Below are 20,870 nucleotides of genomic sequence, written 5' to 3'. Positions count from 1 at the left end.
TAATAAAAATTTAAAAAAAAAAAGAAATTTGTCTCAAGGAAATAGTCCCAAATCTATAGGTCAGACGGCAAACGAGGAGCTTCTCCTGACACATGCAGCTGCAAAGGCTGAAGAACCCAAGATCAGCAGGTCAGACAACAGGCTGCTGCCTACAGAGACTGACAAATCCAAGATTAACAAGCAAGCCATATGGCCGGGCACTGGCTCAGGTCCAAAGAACCAGAAGTCACATGATGACAGCAAAGCAAGAGAGCTTTGCCAAAGCGTATGTATTTGATGAAGGCCACGCCCCCAGGGGAACTCTCTGCTTTATGTCAGAAGTTGTCAAGAGAATAACTACATCATAGCTGTCAAGCCAGAGAATGACAGGCAGCCAATTTGCCACACAACCTTAACCTCCAAAGTCTACACTTTAAAAACTTGATCTTGTACCCATTTCTTTTAACTCTGCCTAATTTCTAAATAAAGACAATTATAACATTGTACTTGTACCTAGTATGATACAGCTATCACACTTACAACCAAAAACCTCATTTTTATCTTGGTATTATTATTGTTATTATTATTATTAGTGTACCATCAAATTGGATCTGACTGGTACAGGAGGAGATTGCCCCTCCTTCTCCAGCAGAGCATCTGGTGGATTTGAACCACGTACCTCTGGGACTGCGATGCAGCTTCTTGCCACTAGGCCACCAGAGCTCCTTCTGAATGGTTTTTAATTGAGATTTTATTCTTCTAGAACCGCATTCTTTTAGAAGATGTCACGGTTCAGAGCTCTGAACACTCAAGCTGGCAGAAGTCTTAAACTTGTAGGGGGAAAAAAGGTCCACCCCATATCTGGAAGGACAGGGAAAATTTCCATCCATAGGGTGTGTTCCTTATGCAAAGGCTTAGGGACTTCCACTGACACGGCGAGGTCACTTGGAGACTCTCCCCCCTACCTCAGTCAGTCCTTGGGAGTTGAAGCCGGTTGAGCTCCTGAAGTGGAACGCTACCCCTCACCCCACCCTGAGAACCCCATTGTGACACTGCCCGGGCCACCCCACCCTAAGAACCTTCCTGCCTCTTTGTGACACTGCTTCCCTGGTCATCAAGGGTCCGACTGGGCCTGCACTGTGGCCAGGTGGGCCCTGGCTTTGGCTTGTGCTGTTCCCCCAGGGAGGAGGAACCAGGAGGGTGTAGCGGGGGCCAATTATGATGCCATCCAGCAATTGTGAGGCTGAGTTCTCAGCACGGATGTGGACAGGACTCCGCCTGGGCTTGTTCGGCTATAGGGCGTCTGTGAAAGGAGCAGGCTGTCCTTGTAAGAAGCGTGAGTTCACTGGCGTGGCGTCCGACCATTCCCTGCCCTTAGGTATGACACTGCTCCTGGGCCACACTCCCCCTTTTCAGGCCTCTGTTCCCTCTTTTATCGGTTGAGAACAGAAGACCAGGACCGTGTGGGCCTTACAGGGCATCTTTGGCATCATTTGACGGAGCAAGCATTCCAGAACCGTATAGACCATCAGGCCTCTAGAGACATTTGGGTGGCACTGTGGAGAGTCCAAGCTTTCCCGCCGGGAGAGCTTGGTCCTGCTCCCGTCCAGCCTGGAAGATAAATCTATGAGAACAAAGTTTCCCTCCTTCCATTCCTGGGAAATCTTTCTTGTCCACCCTAACTTCCCTCCCTGTCAAGGGGAATTACACACTCAAACACACACTATCCTGGCTTCTCATTGCTGTCACAATATATAGCACGACTGACTTAGTGTCTCAATTCAAGAAAAACAATTCATTAACTCACCGTTCTACAGGTCAGGACTCTGAAACGGGTCTTCTGGATTAAATCCAAAATATGGACAGGGCTGGATTTCTGGAGGCTCAAGGGGAGAATCCATTTTTTTTTGTGCTTTTCTCACCTCTAGGGAACTCTTGTGGCTTCGAGGTAAGGAGCTGTGCTGGCCACCCAAAGGCAGGGGTTTCAAATCCACCAGCTGCTGCTTTTTTTTTTTTTAATAATTTTATTAGTTTTTGTGTGTGTACCGTCAAATCGCATCTGACTGATACAGGAGGAGACTGCCCCTCCTTCTCCAGCAGAGGATCTGGTGGATTCGAACTGCGTATCTCTGGGATTATAGAGCCCCTTCTTGCCAGTAAGCCACCAGACCTCCCTACCAAGCTGCTTCTTGAGAGAAAGATAAGGAAATCTCCTCTGGTGCTTTTGAAAACCCACTGGAGGGCCAGCTATGAGTTGGTGGTGACTCAGCATGACAACAGAGGCTGTTCTTGGTTTGTGTCTCCTTTCTGTCTGAAAGCCTCTGTCCTGGCGGATTAAATCTTTCTCACATGGACCAGGAGATTACTCTGACACTCATTCTCCTGCCTCTTGTCCACATTGAAAGGACTCTTACGATGGATTTCACAGCACTGAAAATGCTATGTGACAGTTCTGCTCTGCACGTGGGAAGTTAACCATCAATCAGAATCAACGCCGTGGCAACTGAAAACAACAACAAACATAACATAATCCAGGATCATCTCTTTATTTATTTGACTGGTGATCTTATTCCAAACCCTTGTCATAGAAATATAATCACAGCTGCTCTAAAGTGTTACCACAAGTAGATAGATGGCTTTAGGAAGCAGAAATTTACCATCTTACAGTTTAGAAGGTTAAGTCCAAGTTCAGCCTAGAAGGTGGCTCTAGAGTATGACCCGCTCTCTCTGCTTCAGTGGTGGAGGAAAGCCCTTGTTTCCTTTAGTGGGTCAGCCCAGTGTCCCCTGGTGACCGCCATGCGCCTTGGCTCTCTGTAGAATCAAGCTTCCTTATGAAGAAACTTAAGACTTAAAGGGCAAGCTCCACCCTTGGCAATTCTTTCTTGGTGGGAAAGTTCTTCCTCTTGGCTCCTTTTCCTTTTAAACTCTAGGGAAACCCGCCTCACATCAGTTTAGGGCTCTGATGAGATTAATGTGTTTTGCATTACACCTTTAATCCTTTTATAGTTATTTGGTTTATCAGTTCATGGGGATGATTCTATAGCTTCTCTATTATATCATTGTTGTTACTGTTGTTAAGTGCCGTGGAGTCGCAGGTGACTCATAGCGACCCTATGAAAGAGAGTCCTCAACGCTTGGGTGCCTTTCATCCTCCATCCAGGTTCATAGGGTTTCGGGAGGCAAGCTATTACGGAAGTGAATGCCACTCCTCCTTCCAAGATTATATCATTACATGTATGTATTTAAGGGAGACACAATTCTACTTTTCACATTGTTCTGTGCCAACTCAACCTATACACATACAAACACCAAACACACACACTCACTCTCTTTCCCACTTTCTCTCTCTCCCATTCCCTCTCTCCTCTCTCTCTCACTGGCTCTCTCATATTCTCTGTCATTTATATATATGTTCCTTTACGACTGAGGTCAGACAGATGGTGTAGATGAATGAAAAGCACTAAGAAGACTAATGGTCATGGACCCTGGCATCATGTTAGAATAAATCCATAGAACAGGACCCGTGGTGAGAAAAGTCAGTCCTCACTTTAAAGAGGGTGTGTGTGTGTGTGTGTGTGTGTTGCTTGCTGTTGAGTCAAGCATGACTCATAGCGACCCTATGAACAAAAGGCCTGAAGCCTTTCTATAACTAGCGACATTCACCAAAGTTCCTAGAGTTTCCAGAGGCAGAGGTAGCCCCTGCTAACCTTTAGCCAGCATTGTGCTGTGCGAATACTGACCTGGATTGTTCCTGAATTTATGTGCAATCACCTGTTGACAGCTAATTCATGCTCTGAGAACAGTGGTGGACCAACCAATACAGTCCAGGTAAAGCACATGTTAATGAATGTAAATGTGAACTGGACTCCAGAACAGAGGAACTGTGGCTGGTTGGGGTTGTGGGGACAGCCCCCCTCTCTGACTGACAGGGAACTGACCCCTCAAGAGGAACTAGATGAGACGTGTGCACTTGGAGCCAAGAGTACAGCTCGAGGCTGTGGACAGCCCCCCTCTCTGACTAACAGGGAACTGACCCCTCAAGAGGAACTAGATGAGACGTGTGCACTTGGAGCCAAGAGTACAGCTCGAGGCTGTGGGTGGTTAAGCCCAGGATTAACTCACCAAGCTGACAGTGAGCCCCTTTCTATCCCCTTTGCTCTGCCCTCAAGAGTGGTCCAAGATAGTGAGAAACAGCCTTGGTGTCTGGCAGTAAGTGACAGTGAGGCGGTCGTTCAATGAAAACTCTGCTACCATTAACAACGTGGGTGTGAAGGTGGGTTTTGCAGATGGAAGACACTTAAAGTAGATGAGATCACAGGCAGAAGCTCACTGCATCCATTTCCTTGAATTCCAAGAACTACATAACACAGGAGGAGTGGACTAAAATAACAAGTTAATCCTCTCAACAGTGTTGAAGGCAGGAAGTCTGCATTCAGGGTGCCTTCTCTCTGAAGCCTGCAAGGAAAAATTCTTTTGTCTCCTCTAGCTTCTGGCTTGTGGGCAGTCTCAATATTCTGTATTCCAATTTGCTAAGTTTTATGGCTTCTAATTGCCTATTTTATGTTGTATCATTATTAGTCTTGTGGGGTTCTTTTTCTCTGAGTTTTTCTTATCACCTCTCAGTTCAAAATACTTGGCGTCTCTTAAAGACCAGCATCCTCTCGGACATGCAGTGAGGTTCAACACATTCAAGCCTCAGCACAATCTTCTTTGTGGTTTCGGCCTTCTTCCGGAAAAATGGGCTTTGACTGCCCGCCACAGCCACTCTGCTTCCGATCATAGGGCCTCTTGCCTTGAGCGTACAGGGAATCCTTTCCCTTCTTGTACTGGGTCATTTTGTGCGACTGATGCTTGCCACACTTCTTGCAGAAAGTTTGGGGTACATTGATCTTCTCTGCAGCAGAGTTGTCTATGCAGCGTAAACTGGGACTACAGGGTGCGTGCTCCTCCCCTCTCTCCACTCATGCCTCAATGCTGGTTTTCTTTTTTTTTTATTATTATTATTAATTGCAATGAAAATTTACAGAGACTTTGAATTTCCATTCATTCATTGTTGCACTTTTCTCCCGTCCCAACCCTCCCCCCACCCAGTACACTCCCCTCTTGGAAAAGTGAAAGAAAAATTCTTTCATTGTTTTACAATCCCTCCCCCCAGGTCCACTCCACTATACAGCCTTCACTCTGGACTCCTGTCATGACAATAATACCTAATCACATATCCCTTTTAAACAGTTTTCTCCCTCATCTGTTTCAATGCAGTATACATTATTGAATCCATCTTTCTCAGTCTCCCCCCAACCCCGATGTCAGTCCTGTTTTACAACAGTGGCACCATTCAGTATTTGTTCTTTTGTGACTGAGATACTTAGCATAATCCATTTTGAATAATATTGCATGAGTTCCTTGTTTTTCAGTGCAGCATAGTATTCCATTGTGTGAATATACCACAGCTTCTCTATCCGTTTGTTGATGGGCACTTAGGTTGTTTCCAACTCTTTGCTATTGTGAACAAAGCTGCGATAAACATGGGTGTGCATATATCTGCTTGGTGTCAGTTATGGTCTCTTTGGGTTATATTCCCAGTAGTGGGATTCCTGGGTCAAATGGTATCTCTATTTGCAACTTTTGGAGAAAGTGCCACACCGCTTTCCACAGTGGTTGCACCATTTTACACTCCCACCAACAGTGAATAAGGGTTCCAGTTTCTCCACAGCCTTGTCAGCATTTGTTACTTGCTGTTCTGTTAAATTTTGCTATTCTTACCAGGGTGAGAAGATATCTCATAGTTGTTTTGATTTGTATCTTTCTTAGAGTTAGGGATTTTGAACATTTCTTCATGTGCTTGTTAGCCATCTGAATGTCTTCTTTGGTGAAGTGTCTGTTCATATCCTGTGCCCATTTTGCAATTGGATTGTTTACCTTTATCCTGTTGTGGTGCTCAAGTATTTTATAAATTCTAGATATAAGTTCCTTATCTAACATGTCATTACCAAATACTTTTTCCGCAGCTTGTGGCTTCCCTTTTTACTCTGTTGGAGAAGTTTTTGGATGTAATGCTGGTTTTCTAATGTAGAAAGACCATAACCTTCTTCCTAGTAATTTTCATTTCACCAATTGTTTTCATTTTCAGAAATTCACTATCTTCCCTGATATACTTTGTATGCTCCTCTCTGTAATCAATGAAACGCAGATAGGCATTCTTCTGGTATTCCCTGTTTTCAGCTAAGATCCATCTAACGTCAGCTACAATATTCCTAGGACCACAACCCCTTCTATAAAACCAGCCTGGACTTTTGGCAGTTCTCTGCTGATGTGCTTTTCCAGTCATTTTTGGATAATCTTCAGTAGAATCTTGCTTGCATGTGAAATCAATGATATTGTTCTATAGTTTCCATACTCTGTTTGGTCACCCTTCTTTGGAATGTTTGACTGTGTGGATCATAAACTGTGGCTGACTCTGAGAAGAATGGGAATCCCAGAACATTTGATCGTTCTAACACGAAATCTATACTTGGACCAAGAGGCAGTTGTCAGAACAGAGCAAGGAAACAGTGCATGGTTCAAAATTGGGAAAGGTGTATGCCAGGGATGTGTCCTATCTCCATACCTTTTCAACCTGTATGCAGAACAGATTATCCAAGAGGCTGGGATCTGTGAGGAGAAGTGTGGTGTCAGGATTGGTGGAAACTCTATTAACAATCTGTATTATGCAGATGACACAACTTTGCTTGCTGAAACTGAGGAGGACCTGATACACTTGCTGCAGAGGGTCAAGGACTGCAGCCTTCAGTATGGATTGAGGCTCAATGTCAAGAAGACAAAGATTCTCACCACTGGACCAACTGGCAGCATCAGGATGGATGGTGAAGAGATTGAGATTGTTAACAACTTTAGTCTGCTTGACTCCATGGTCAACACTCTTGGCACCAATAGCCAGGAAATTAAAAGGCGCATTGCCATGGGAGAGTCTGCTGTTAGGGACCTCTCCAGGGTGCTGAAGAGCAATGGTGTTACTCTGGAGACTAAGGTGCATCTGATACAGGCTATGGTCTCTGCAATCACTGGTTATACATCAGAGAGTTGGATAATGACTAGGAAGAAGGAGAATTGATGCCTTTGAGCTGTGGTGCTGGAGAAGAGTATTGAATGTACTGTGGATTGCCAAGAAAACAAACAGATTCATCCTGGAGAGGGTTAAACCAGGCTGTTCCTTGGAGGCAAGGATTCTGGGGCTTCGTCTGACATAGTTTGGATATGTTGTAAAGAGGGACAGGTCCTTGGAGAAGGACATACCTGGAGAGAGTGGAGGGACAGCGCAGGAGGGGAAGGCCCTCTATGAGGTGGATTGATTCAGTGACTGAGGTAATCGGGATGGGTGTGTCAGAGGCAGTGCGATTGGCACAGGATAGAGCAGGGGTTAGGGCTGTTGTACATAGGGTCGCTATGAGTTACAAGCAACTTGATGGCATGATGGCACATAACAACAGCAACAACAACATCTCTGTAATGACATCTTCCATTTTTTACAAAAATTCATACAATAGGAATTTTATGTTCTTCATCTGACAGTTCTCGGCAATGTATTTTTAGGAGATTTATGATCTTTGTTTTGGGTTCTTTGCCTGCCCTTCATCTGTGAGATTTCTGCAGTCTTGACTTAGAGAAATTCCCCTTCAAAGAAAGCTTTCTTCTGCTTTCTCTGAAGGCTGGGACAGAGGATGCCCCAACCCTTGGCTTCTTCAACCTTGCAAAGGATTCTGGCTCGAAACAAAACTCCACTCTTAGTTTTTCCTCTTATTATTGTCCCAGGGTAATATCCTCACTCTCTGAATCATAACTTCACTCTTTTCTCTTTATTGCCTCTCTTATTTGACCTTTTGCCTCTAAAAATCACCTTATTGTTTTTGTCCTGCTATACCAACCTTGGCACCCAGTATCTGTGACCACAGCTTTCAGTGCTCCCCCTTGGCCCCACCTCCTAGGCTCTCCTGATTCAGTGGTGGTTCATTTGTTTTTTATGGACGTATTCTTGGAATCTTCTACTTCTTCATCTGCATTGATGGGCTACAAAGCTTCAGTTGTAAGGCAGCTACAGGAGAATTGCTCGAAACTTAGTCACACCTGACAACAGAGCATAGCATTTTCTGCAACAGTTCTCTAATGTTCTTAAATACACTAAGGATCAGGGGTAAGGGGGTCAATGAGAAATAAATCATGCTAACTAAGAAACATCAGAAGCAGAGAAAGGAATGACAGAGAACATTAAGATGAAAATCAGGGTTGTCCCAAGTCAGAGAGGCCAAGGCCAGGTCTGCAGCTCCCATGCTGACCTCTGGTGTCAGTAGAGACTGAGCTGTGGCCTTTCTTTACACAGATGATGAGGGGAAAATGACTCCAAGGAAAGCAGCTGGAATCTGAGTGTCCTTCTATGATTTGAATCCCCACTCCTGATCCCTGGAGATGTTATTTCACCAAGTGAGGGCCATTAAATGCAAGGAGGAAGAAATGTTTGACAGCGTCCTGGATGCAGTGGGGACCTTCGGCACGTTCCAGCGGAGGCTTGTGGCTCTCACCTTCGTCCCCAACATCTTGTCGTCCTTCTTCATGTTTGCGGACTCCTTCCTGTTCATGGCCCAGGAAGCCTACTGCAACACCACCTGGATCCTGGCAGCAGGTCCCAACCTGTCAGTGGCTGAGCAAATGAACTTGACCTTGCCCCGGCAACCCAGTGGCGCCTTCATGACATGTTTCATGTACTTGCCTGTGGATTTGGACCTACAGTCCATCATCCAGTTCGGCCTCAACCACACAGACTTCTGTCATAATGGATGGATCTATCCTAAGTCCAAGAAGCGGTTGGTGACAGATGAGGTGTGTCTTGTTCTAAGTTGTCTGTAGACACATGAAGGGCCCAGACATTTGCGGCCACCCTCACTAAACAGGTAGGGAAACTGAGGTCCAGAGAGGGGAAGCCATTAGCCTGAGGCCATGACCCCTGCAGAGTCAGGACAGGACAGAAGTTGAGAATTCCTACTGCTCAACCCCAGCCCTGCCTGTCTTAGCCAGGGAGCTGGAGAGGGAGGGATGGATCTTTGCAGTTCACTGATTTCCCAGGGAGTTGCTTCCCTCTAAACTCAGAGAAGACAGGGAATGGGGAAGTTATTCCCGTCCTATGCTGTTCATTATTCTTCAACCTGAGTGCGGTTGGGCCCTGCACAAAGCAAACCCAGTGGGCCTGGTCATTTCCAACTCAGAGGGACCCACAGACCCTTCAAGGCTGGAATTCTTACGGAAGCAGATTGCATCACTGTTCTCCATTCTGGCTCCTGAGCCCAAATCACCAGCTAGCAGTCAGCCTTGTGTTTAACCACTGCTCCACAAAGGGCCTGCCCCAGATCTGTCTGATTTATATCTCCAGGCTGGGGCCCAGCACCTACATTTAGGAAAGAGACATGGACTGTGGCCTGGCTGTGCTGGTTTCCCTGCCTCGTGGCCCTCTCTCCAGGCCATGTGCCTAGGTAACAGCTGAGGACCTGTTCATACAAGGCCCTTCTCTGTAAGAACCCCATCCTGAGAGAAGGCTCAGGCTCTGGACCTAGATCACTGACCCCAGGTGGAGGCCTGTGGCCAATCGCTGTCTGTAACCCACAGTTCGACCTGGTGTGTGGCATGGAAATGGACCCGGAATTTATGCTGACAGTGTACACAGCAGGTGTCCTGATTGGATCCATTATCTTTGGGTTCATCTGTGACAAGTATGTCCCAGCTTATAAACTGGTCCTTGGCTCTGCCGTCCTGCCCGCGGGCTCTGGGAGCTGAAAGCTCTCCAGCTGGGGCCGGTGCAGGCAGGGACCCTCGGGAGGCCAGTGGAGGGTTTAGGGACAAGTCTGGGACTTCTGCTGGGGAAAGATGAGGAGGTCCCTGGGCTGCTCTCCACTCCCGCAGGCTAGGCCGCTACCGTGCCATCCTGCTGTCACTACTGGGACTGATCATCTTTGGCTTCGGAACTGCCTTTGTGAACACTCTGGAAGGCTATTTGTTTTTCCGCTTCTGTCTCTCGCAGTCGGCGACAGGCTATGTCATCAGCAGCATGGCATTAGGTGAGGCTTGCTGCATGGGGTGGGGCGGGGCCTCCGCTAGAGGGGCGTGGCCTTCTTTAGAGGGGGCGTGGTGAGCCAGAACGGGGCGTGGCCGTGCAGGACGCAGCCCAGCCACAAGACCAAGATCCAAGTGCTGGGATAGGGCCCTGTCACGTGGGGGCGGGACCTAAGTGTGGGGCGGGGCCAGGTGTGTGTGTGGCCCATTCACATGGCAGCTCAGCTGAGGTGTGGGCGGAGCCCAGACTTATGGGGTGGAGCCAAGCCACATGGGGGCGGGGTCAGGGTGCTATCCAATAGACAGTGGTGTGTACCTCCTACTGTGTGTTTTTTATTATCAATTTTAATCAAAGTTTACAGAGACTTAGGTTTCCATTCATTCATTGTTGCACTTTTCTCCCTGCCCACCCCCTCACCCCAATTCACTCTTCTCCTTGAAAAGTAAAAGAAAGACTCTTTCATTGTTATACAATCCCTCTCCCCAAGTCCACTCCACTGTGCAGCCTTCACTCTGGACTCCTGTCATGACAATAATACCTAATCACATATATCCCTTTTAAACAGTTCTCTCCCTCATCTGCTTCAATGCAGTATACGTTATTCCTCCCCTCCTTCTCTATTAGGTGTCATGGAGTCGAGTAAGATTCATAATAGCGATCCTATGAAGGAAAGATCTTAGCCTTGTTCTAACCTGTGCCGTCCTCACACTTCCTGACATAAAAGAGGCCATTGCAGCAGTCACCGTGTCAGTCCGCCTGGTCGTGGATCTTCCTCTCCTTCACTGACCCTCCACCCTTCCCAACATCATGTCCCTCTCCAAGGAAAGCTGTGGAGCTCTTTCCATGTGTTGTCTTGTTGCATTTGAACAGCTCTCAGTGGTTATTCTGACTCAGAGACTACACTGCTATATCTTTAGCTGAGAAAGACCCTTGCACCTCAGAGAAATCCAGCAGCTTAATCAGTTATTAAGTAAGAGGACTGAGAGGAGATGAGCATATGCACTCATACGGCCTGGCAGCTGCCTGTACGCTCCAGTACACTTTATCTCACAGACAGCTTGTCAGAGCTTCTCCCAGGGGAATGGGGTCTTCCATGGACCCCAGACCTGGCTAGCCAAAGCCATAATGTGCTTGGAGCAAAGATGAGGACAGAGACCCTTACCTTGGGCCACACATCAGGCCATTTGCAGCGGTACTGTGTACAGAGGCAGGCTTTCTCTGTGAGGGTGGGTTCAGAGGGCATGGCTGGATTGAGAAGGTACAGCTAGGAGACTGGGCAGGCAGAGGGTATAATGTACCTCTTCCTGGCTTTGAGGGGCTGCTTCCAGACCCAAGACAGTGTATGAGGTGCCAGCCCATTCTTGGTGTAGTCTGAGCTCTCAGGGCAGGGATGGGGCACCTCTGCAGGCTGGCACAGGGGCAGCGCTGGGGACCTGCATGACCGTAGTTTTGTTCTCTTGATCTCCGCGTAGTCACTGAGTGGCTGTCGAGTGAGCACCGTGCCCGCATCATCATCCTGTCACACTGCTACTTTGCCGTGGGGATCCTGTTCCTGACGGGGCTCGCCTACAGCCTTCCCCACTGGCGGCTGCTGTTTCTGGTGGGCGGAGCACCCCTGTTCTCTGTCATCCCCTACATCTGGTAAGCAAAGGGGTGCTAGCAGCACACAGGGAGGGATCTGGGGTTGTGGAGGGTCCTGGCAGCTATGCGTGTGAGTAAGATTCCCCCAGGAGAAGGTGCGTGTGGATGAGAGGGGAGGAGCCTAAGACAAAACCTTCTTCAGAGATGTAGTCGGAGAGAGGTGTGGGAAGGAAAAGTTCAAGGTAAAGGGACTGGTGAGGTTTGAAGACAAGAACTGGGTCCGTTGACCTTGACTGTCTTCTTATGTAGGTTTAGTGGGAGTTAAGAAGTGACTCTTTTTTTTAATTATTATTTGTTATGTGTGTATCATCAAATCGGATCTGACTGGTACAGGAGGAGATTGTCCCTCCTTCTTCAGCAGAGCATCTGGTGGATTTGAACAGTGCACCTCTGGGCTTGCAGTGCAGCTTCTTGCCACTAGGCCACCAGAGCTTGCCAAGAGGTGACTCTTGTTGTGGACCAGCACTGACTCACAGATGACCCTTGAGCAGGTTTTCAGAGGCTGTAGATGATATGGGAGGAGACAGCCCATCTTTCTCCTGCAGAGCAGCTGGTGGATTCAAACCATGTACCTTTGCATTTGCAACACAATTCCTTATTCCTAGTCCACCAGAGCTGAGAAAGTAGGACCCCTCAGGTGATGACTCAGGCACAAGGGACGAGTGGTGATGTTTTGGGAGCTGAGACAAAGTCTGGGAAGAGTAACTGATGGTTTTAACTGGGGAGGCGCCACAGGCCACAACATGAGAGAGTGGTGTTATAAGGAGACAACTGAGAACAAAATTAGAGGAGTAAGAGGAAGGACCAGGAACAAGAGAGGGAGAGTCCTGCTATCTGTGAGCAGGGGGGGAAGTGAGAGAGATAGGCGAGATGCTAGAGAGGGAGGCCCTTGGTTAAGGGTTAGGCATTTCTGCGTGAAGAAATGATCCTATTGAATCTTGAAATTACGTTTCGTCTTTACAACCTTAAGAGATAGGCCACACTAATTGCCTGTTCATGGTAGTGGGAAGAGAACTGAGGTTTCAGAGTCTTAAGAGACTGTTGCCCAAGATCACACAGCTAGAAAGTGGTGGAGGTAGGATTTGAACTCAGCTTGTCTGACTCAGAGCCTGAGCAAGTCTGGGGCGGGGCCTGGGGAAAAAAGCACTTGCAGTGAATTCCAGGGGGATGCTGAGGTTGAGCTGCTGGTCCACGGGCCACACTGTGAGAAACACTGCTATTAGGTGACTCGGTGGTGAAGCACCCTGTCCCTGAGGGGACCCTAATGCAGGGTGGCTGCCTCATTCAGGCTCCCTTGCTCCCTGGCGGGGGGTGGAGACAGGGAATCTTTCTGGGACTTCACTCACTTGCCCTAAGTTGGCCTCATCCCTTGCCCCAGGGGTCCGAGCTGCCCCTTGTACTCAAGAGAGTACATACTGTGGAGAGAATTGGAGGGTCCCCTCTGTGAGCCCCAGGTGCTCTGGTCAGTACCTCACACCTCCCTCTGTAGATCGGGCCTTGGCCGTCTCCATCGCAGTCCATTTCCGAGCACTCTCCCACTCCTCTCTTCTGCCTCTTTTAGCTTGAGAGTTTGAATCTTCTTTTAGTTCTTTGTCCTACAGAGAGGGAATTCTGGTGGCCTAATGTGTAAGGTAGTTGTGTTGCCCACTCATGTACAGGCAGTTCGAATCCACCAGCTGCCCCATAGGAGAAAGACAGACAATCTCCTCCTGTGTGATTTACAGCCTCTGAAAACCCGCCAGAGGGTCGGTTATGAGTCGGTTCTGACTTGACGGCAATGAGGTTTTGAGTGTTTCTTCTGTAAAGAATGGTGGCCAGGGGAGGGGGCGAGGGGCGCACCTAAGAGATAAGCCAAAATGCTTGTCCAAATGCCCCCCCCCACCCCCAAGAGAAACACCTCAAAAGCCAGGCTTGGTAGTCTGCTTCTGAAAGGTCACACACAGCCTTGACCCCTCGTGGGACAGTTCCCTTCTGCACACATAGGGTCAGTGAGACTTGGAAACAGCTTAGTGACAACTTAGAACCGTTTTAGAGACCCTGTGGCCAGCCCTAGGCCTCTTGAGGAAATTCCAGTGTGACTTTAGGAAAATCTCACAGCTTACGAGTCCGACTCACCCACAAACAACAAGCACAAGGGGAAAGCATGGAAAAGGATTCTCACCGGTCTGTGCAGACCAGCCAGAGACTGCAGGCTGAGTTGGTGGCGGCAGCGCTGGAAAGTAGCAGGTGCTTCTGGCAGAGTCTTGGAGAGAGCCTTCCCAGGGAGCCTGAGCTCATCTCGCTCGGCCTCTGTGTCTGGGGCTGAGGCTGGGAGTCAAACAGGGACAATACAAGGTCCACGGTTGTGGGGAGATTAAGGCAGATCATATACGTAAGGATATCCGGCCCAGATGCTGACAACTACTAAGTGTTTGGATGTATTAGTCTGTGCGGCCTCTGGCAGCCACAGGGGTTTGGAGAACCCTGAGGGTCTACAGTTACTCTGAAGTCCAAGGTGATAAGGGGTGTGTGGAGGGCAGGAGAGACTGAGAGGGAGCCCCTGTTCACTCTCCATTCACTCAGGTAGGATTCTGGGCTTGGTCAGAGGCTGGTTCTTCCCCCTTCTATTACCCAGTATTTCCCCAGTGAGGCGAGCTTAGGTGTGGGCAGAGGGTCCCTGTGGCAGAGAAAGAAGATGTTCTTAGAAGCCTATTGAGGCAGAGTGACAGGGTTGGGGCTGTGATTGGCCAGGGCAGAGGAGGGACAGACCATCAGGGAGGAGCAGAGGGGCATCTCTGCGGTGGTGGTAGTAGGGGTGGTGGTTTTGAAGGCCTCTGATGTTTATGTCACATCCTGCAGAGAAGACTGGGCAGGAGTGAGTGTGAGGTGGGGCTGCCTTGGGTCTTGGGATCATCCTAGAAGGATGCGTTGACAGGGCTCTACCCCACAGGATTCTCCCAGAATCCCCACGGTGGCTGATGGTGAGAGGGAAGATGGAAGAGGCCAAGCGGGTGTTGCTCTATGCAGCTTCCGTGAACAAAAGAGTAATTCCTTTAAGTCTGCTGAGCAAGGTGCGAGGCCTCGGGCTCGGGGTGGGGCCTGGGCAGGGGGTGCTGTGGAAAGGCTCTTTGTCTCTTCACCCTTTCAGGTGGGATCTAGGTCCAGGCAGTGTCCCCAGCTCACTCGCTGCTGGAGGAGAATGGGGACAGCAAAACTGACCCTGGCCAGGGAAAGGCCAGCAGGGTCTGCTGAAGAGGCAGGTGGGCCTTCAGGGTCCCAGGAGGGTGAGCGAGCTGGGGTCTTGGCCTTGCCTCTGGCCGGTTCTGCTTCTCCTCTTGCTGCAGCTGTCTCCAAAGAAGGCGTCTTCAGCCTCCTTCCTGGACTTCTACAGCCACCGGCAACTCCGCAGAGTCATCATCGTAATAGGCTGCATGTGGTGAGTGCTCAGGACGGGCGGCCAGATACTGCAGACTCACGCCAGTCAGGACCACCAAGACGGGCGGGGTGCTAAGACTTCAGGGAGAGGGGCTGAGGACCAGTGATGAGGCCTGTGGGATGCTGGCATGGCCCAAGGAGGGGTGATGGGGTAAGACTTCAGGGAGAGGGGGTGAGGACCAGGGATGAGGTCTGTGAGATGCTGGCATGACCTAGGAAGGGTAGTGGGGTGTTAAGTGTTCAGGGGAGAAGGGGTAAGGACTGTGGGATGCTGGCATGACTTAGGAAGGGTGGGGTTCTAAGAGTTCAGGGAAGAGGGGGTGAGGACCCGGGATGAGGGGTGTGAGATGCTGGTGTGACCTAGGAAGGGTGATGGGGTGTTTAAGAGTTCAGGGAAGAGGGGGTGAGGACCAGGGATGAGGCCTGTGGGATGCTGGCAGTGGCCGCACGATCGATCACAGAGCTCCGTGTGTAACCCTCTCGTCATTTGCTGTCTTCTGCCTCTACCCTCATGCTCCGTGTGCGTGAGCATGCACGTGTGTGTGTGAGAGTGTGTGCACGTGTGTGTGTGTGTGAGAGAGAGAGAGTGCATTACGTGTGTGTATGTATGTGTGTGTGTGAGAGAGAGTGCATTACGTGTGTGTGTGTGTGTGTGAGAGAGAGTGCATTACGTGTGTGTGTGTGTGTGTGAGAGAGAGTGCATTACGTGTGTGTGTGTGTGTGTGAGAGAGAGAGAGTGCATTACGTGTGTGTGTGTGCGTGTGTGTGAGGGCGCCTCTCCAGCTCTCTCTCCTGGCCCTCTTCCAGGTTCACCATCAGTAGCTGCTATTTAACGCTGCTCTTCATAGTGAAGGACTTTACGATGAGCCCCTATGTCAAACAGATAATCCCCACCCTCCTCAAAGTGCCCGGCCGGCTGTGCTGCATGCTTCTCCTGGAGTCCATTGGGAGGAAGTGGGCCCTGGCTGTGACGCTCCTGCAAGGCTCATTCCTATGTTTGCTTCTCCTTCTACTTCCCCCAGGTAAAGCCCCTCCTTCCCCCGCCAGCCCTCCTCCTCCCTCCAAGCCCACCTGAGAGCACCCTGCCCCCCAGCTGCACACACACACACACACACACACACACACCCATGGCTGGGATCGGACCACCTCCACATCTGGGGGGCAGGCTCCATATGGGGCCCTGCCTGCCTCTGGCACCTGCTCTGAGGAGCCTGAGAGAGGACTCACATGTGCACCCGAAGCGGCTCAGTTAAATGTGAACTCACTCACTCACTCGTTGCCGTCTAAGCCATAACCAACTCAGAGCTGACCTCCCAGCGAGATTTCAGAGGCTGGAAATCGCACAGGAGGAGAGAGGCCATCTTTCGCCCTCAGAACAGCTGGTGGATTCGAACCACCGGAGAGCCACCACTTTTTGGTGAGCAGCCCCTCTCTCCAGCTGTGCCTCCGGAGCTCTCTGAATGAGAACAGGTGCTGGTAAAACTACCCAGTCAGCGGCTCCCCACCCCGCTGCTGCTTCTCATCTGTAGCAGCTCCGTCTGGGGAAGTGACTCTTCGGAGGCCTCTGGGTGGCACAGTCTCTGCTCCACAAAAACCTCAAGGTTGCTGGTTCAAATCTACTCAGCACCTCTACAGACCAATCTGGTGATCTGCTTCCCTAAAGAGTGTTACTTATGAGTCAATTCTGACCCCCACCCCCACCCCAGACTCCATGAGTGCAGATTTCAAAGCTATGACCCCTCCACCCCACCCCAGAAGGGGATCACCAGGCCTCTCTCCTGGGACCCTTCAGGGTGAGTTAGAACTGCCAGGCTTTTGGCTAATAGTCCAGCGTTTAACCATTTGCACAGCCAGATTCTCCTAAGAGAATCCCACAGAGCATCTATTCTCTGCGACATGAGGGGTTGCCTGGAGGAGAGAGCTCTGAGCAGAAACCCTGGGCCACAGGTTACAGAAAGTGTTTCCTCATGAGACCTGGGATTGAACAGGTCCCAGGAAGGGAGCTGGAGAGTGGAGCAGAGTGGGGTGGGGAGAAGCCGCAGCTTGGGCGGATTTGGGAGGGGTTAACAGAACGCTGTTGGCAAAGGTCTGGGGGAACCAGGTCCAGCCTGGTCGACAGTGGCCTGTAAAGCCTCATCTGCACTGTCCACCCCTCCTACTGCACGTATCCTGGTTCACGGCAGACTGACCCTCCTCTGCTCAGATGCTGGAGTCTGGGAGTCTGCTGACCAGGTGGGGGCACGGACTGTTCAGACAATAGGAAGGGCCCGTGGGCAAACATCCCCTGCCCACTGCTAGAGCATGGCGGGCCTGTACTCAGGGGGCTTTGTTGGCTGGCCGCAGAGTTCAACTTCCTGGCGATCCCGGTAATTCTGCTGGGAGAGCTCTGCCTGATCGGCTCCATCACCTTGCTTTTGGTTTATACGGTGGAGCTCCTGCCCACCGTCCTCAGGTACGGGCCTGGCGGGGGTGGGATGGCGTGGCCAGGGGAAGGGGGTGGGAGGGGAAGACAGTCCGGTCCATAGTGACGTTAGCAAGGGCAGCTGAACTGAGTGCTGGCCTGGCAGTGTTTCTGTGCTAAAGCACATTTCAGGGACTCTCTGTTCTCCTCTTCACAAAATCCCCAAGTGCTATCAGAACCCTGATTCAGGTGAGGAAATCGGGCAGAGGGAGGCACTTGTTCAAGGCCGGACAAAGGAAGTGGCAGGCCCAGGGAGTCTGACTGCAGATCCCAACTGGAGACTCTCTTGGGATGTGCTAGGACCCCCTCTGAGTTCAGACCCCTGGCTCAGTTGTCACTGTCTGTGTCTTCTCACACAGACAGGCTCAATCCTCTGTGCTTCCCACTTCTCCCTCTCCTGACCCCTCCCCTCCCAAGAAGAGACCCGAAAGAAGTCAAGACCCACTTTGACTCGATATAGAACAAAATTCTCCGACTTTGCCCAAGGGGCACAGACAGGGTGGCGACTGGTGGGCGTGGGGCTGCGGGAGACCGCCCTCTCCTGCCCCGCACTCAGCCTCTGGGCCTGCAGAGTTACCCAGACGAGCTCTCCGTCCCCCTTCCAGGGCGACAGGTATGGGGCTGATGTCTCTGGCTTTTGTGGTTGGAGCCATCACGTCCCTGCTGGTCCTGCTCTTCGGCAACCAGTCCTCCGCCCTGCCCATCTCCTTCTCCTGCGTCTCCGCTTTCCTCGCCTTGTTCCTTTGCTTGCTGCTGCCTGAAAAGCAAGAGCAGCCTGAGGCCAGCAGCTCCCTGGAAGACCGGTCGTCACGTTTAAGGTGGGTCATCAGGCATGGGAGGGTCGTTCTGTGGCTACAGTGGCCTCCTGGTCCTCTCTGGGGCCTGTCTGCTTTCCTTGGCTTCTGCCTACCCTCTGCCAACTCCTTCTGGACTGACCAGGGCCCAGGCCAGGTCCTTTTCTGTCCTCTTGGCATCAGCAGCCAGGAAATTAAAAGGCGCATTGCCATGGGAAAGTCTGCTGTTAGGGACCTCTCCAAAGTGCTGAAGAGCAATGGTGTCTCTCTGGAGACTAAGGTGCATCTGATACAGGCCATGGTCTTCGCAATCACCTGTTATGCATCAGAGAGCTGGACAATGACCAAGGAGGATAGAAGGAGAATTGATGCCTTTGAGCTGTGGTGCTGGAGAAGAGTATTGAGAATGCCATGGACTGCTAGGAAAACAAACAGATTTGTCCTGGAAAGGGTTAAACCGGGTGGCTCCTTGGAGGCAAGGATTCTGAGGCTCCGTCTAACATACTTTGGACATGTTGTGAGGAGAGACCAGTCCTTAGGGACATTATGCTTGGGATGGTGGAGGGACGGCGCAGGAGAGGAAGGCCCTCTATGAGGTGGATTGATTCAGTGACTGGGGTAATCGGGATGGGAGTGTCAGAGACAGTGCGATTGGCACAGGACAGAGCGGAGTTTAGGGCTGTTGTACATAGGGTCGCTATGAGTCGCAGGCGACTCGACGACACATAACAACAACAACAACACCCCCAGGAAGCAGCTGCCAGCCTGCCTGGGCTCAGCCTTTGAGGTGCCCCCCCACCAGGGATGCTCCAGCTGGACCATGGCCTCCTCCCTTCCTCAGAGCACAGGGGAGAAGTAGGGACCCAGTTCCATGAGCACTCACTCACCTTCCTTGTCTGAACCCTCAGTCCTCCTAAAGAACCCATGTTCATTCCCTCTGTCATTGGCTCCACTTTGGGAAGGCATTCCACGTCAGTCCCCTCAGGGGCTTGGCTGGCCCCTGGTGTCCTAAGTGCCCTCTGGCAGAGCCTTGTCACGTCTACTGGAACCATCCCGTTGGGATTTGGGCCCACAAAGCCTGTGATGCTTTCCTGGATCCGAGAGATCCCGAGGTCCAATGAGGAGCAGAGGATGAAGGGTTCAGACTCCTGCCCTCTGCTCTGTACCAGGGGCTTGCTGCCTCTTTCTGCTCCCATCAGTTTTTCCTCCTTCCTTCCCTCCTCAAATGCTCTGCTCCACCAAGTGGCAGGGGCTGTGCTGTCAGAGGGAAGGGCCCACAGCCTTGAGGAAGGGAGCGTTGGTGGGGAGACAGATCTGCCAACACAGTGGCACTATGCAGTATTTGTCCTCTTGTGACGGAGATATTTCACTCAGCATAAAGTCCTTCAGAGTCATCCATTTTGTATTTCATGAGTTCCTTGTTTTTCAGTGCAGCGTAGTATTCTGTTATGTGAATATACCACAGCTTCTCTACCCATCCATTTGTTGATGGGCACTTAGGTTGTTTCCAATTCTTTGCTCTTGGGAACGAAGCAGCAATAAACATGGGTGTGCATATATCTGCTTGGGTGGCAGTTATGGTTTCTTTAGGGTATATTCCCAGTAATGGAATTGCTGGATCAAATGGTATTTCTATTTCCAACTTTTTGAGAAAGCACCACACCTCCTTCCACAGTGGTTGCACCATTTCACACTCCCACCAACAGTGAGTAAGGGTTCTAGTCTCTCCACAACTTTGCCAACGTTTGCTGTTTGCTGCTCTGATGAATTTTGCTACTCTTACTGGGGTGAGATGATATCTCATAGTTGTTTTGATTTGCATCTCTCTTAGAGTTCCTCAGTCATTTTCCAACTTCCAGATGTCTAGGAAGCATCTGAAAAAAACCATGGTTTGGATCAGGCACACTTTAGTCCTTAAATGAACATTGTTGCTCTCTAACACTTTGCTTTGAGAAGACAAACCCCACATCATGCAATTGGCACGGGGTCTGGTATGCAGCAAGAGCTGCGTAGGTGAAGCAGTGAAGACAGTAGACAGAAAGCTAAAGGCACAGAGGAGTGGAGGGTGTGGCCCGGGTTGGAAACTACATCAGGCTCGATGCTGGCAGTCAAGATTCCCTGTGCGGCCCCACACTGATAGGGGCCCCCTTCCGCTCCCCTTGGGAGAATGCAGAGCCAGCCGCGGTAGTCACGACCTCAGAGTGTCTGTTTCACTTCAGGGGAGAAATGAACCAGGACGTAGTGCTGTTCAAGGACCGAACTGAAGTCTCAGGTGAGGAGGATTCTTCGTCCGATGATGTGAGTGAGGAGGCGGCGAGGAACGCCATTCTCAACTCCATGATTCAGGGGATGGATTCGGACCCTTTTCTCATGCCTCTGTACTACAGAAGAAGGAATATGTCTCAGGTTCGGATCGACTGACTGGGGCTCGTCCTGCTCCGAAGGCAGCCCCTTTGTGGACAGCTGGGGTGTGTTATGTTCCAAT

General features: G+C 50.4%; 1 protein-coding gene across 1 annotated transcript; it reads left to right on the top strand.

Moving 5' to 3' along the window:
- The first annotated feature begins 1,239 nt into the window (after positions 1 to 1,239).
- On the top strand, positions 1,240 to 20,806 carry SLC22A14 (solute carrier family 22, member 14). Its single transcript, XM_006890652.1, is given in 11 exon segments — positions 1,240 to 1,357; positions 8,399 to 8,850; positions 9,631 to 9,734; positions 9,925 to 10,079; positions 11,548 to 11,716; positions 14,646 to 14,765; positions 15,033 to 15,131; positions 15,938 to 16,152; positions 17,474 to 17,582; positions 18,197 to 18,409; positions 20,605 to 20,806. Coding segments are annotated over 11 exon segments (1,956 nt in total).
- The last annotated feature ends 64 nt before the right edge of the window (positions 20,807 to 20,870 follow it).

This window comes from Elephantulus edwardii, unplaced genomic scaffold, assembly GCF_000299155.1.
Source record: "Elephantulus edwardii isolate Elephantulus edwardi_28Jun2011 unplaced genomic scaffold, EleEdw1.0 scaffold00091, whole genome shotgun sequence".
Lineage (NCBI taxonomy): Eukaryota > Metazoa > Chordata > Mammalia > Macroscelidea > Macroscelididae > Elephantulus > Elephantulus edwardii.
The sequence above is the reverse complement of the archived record's forward strand: the minus strand, read 5'-3'. Positions and strand labels throughout refer to the sequence as shown.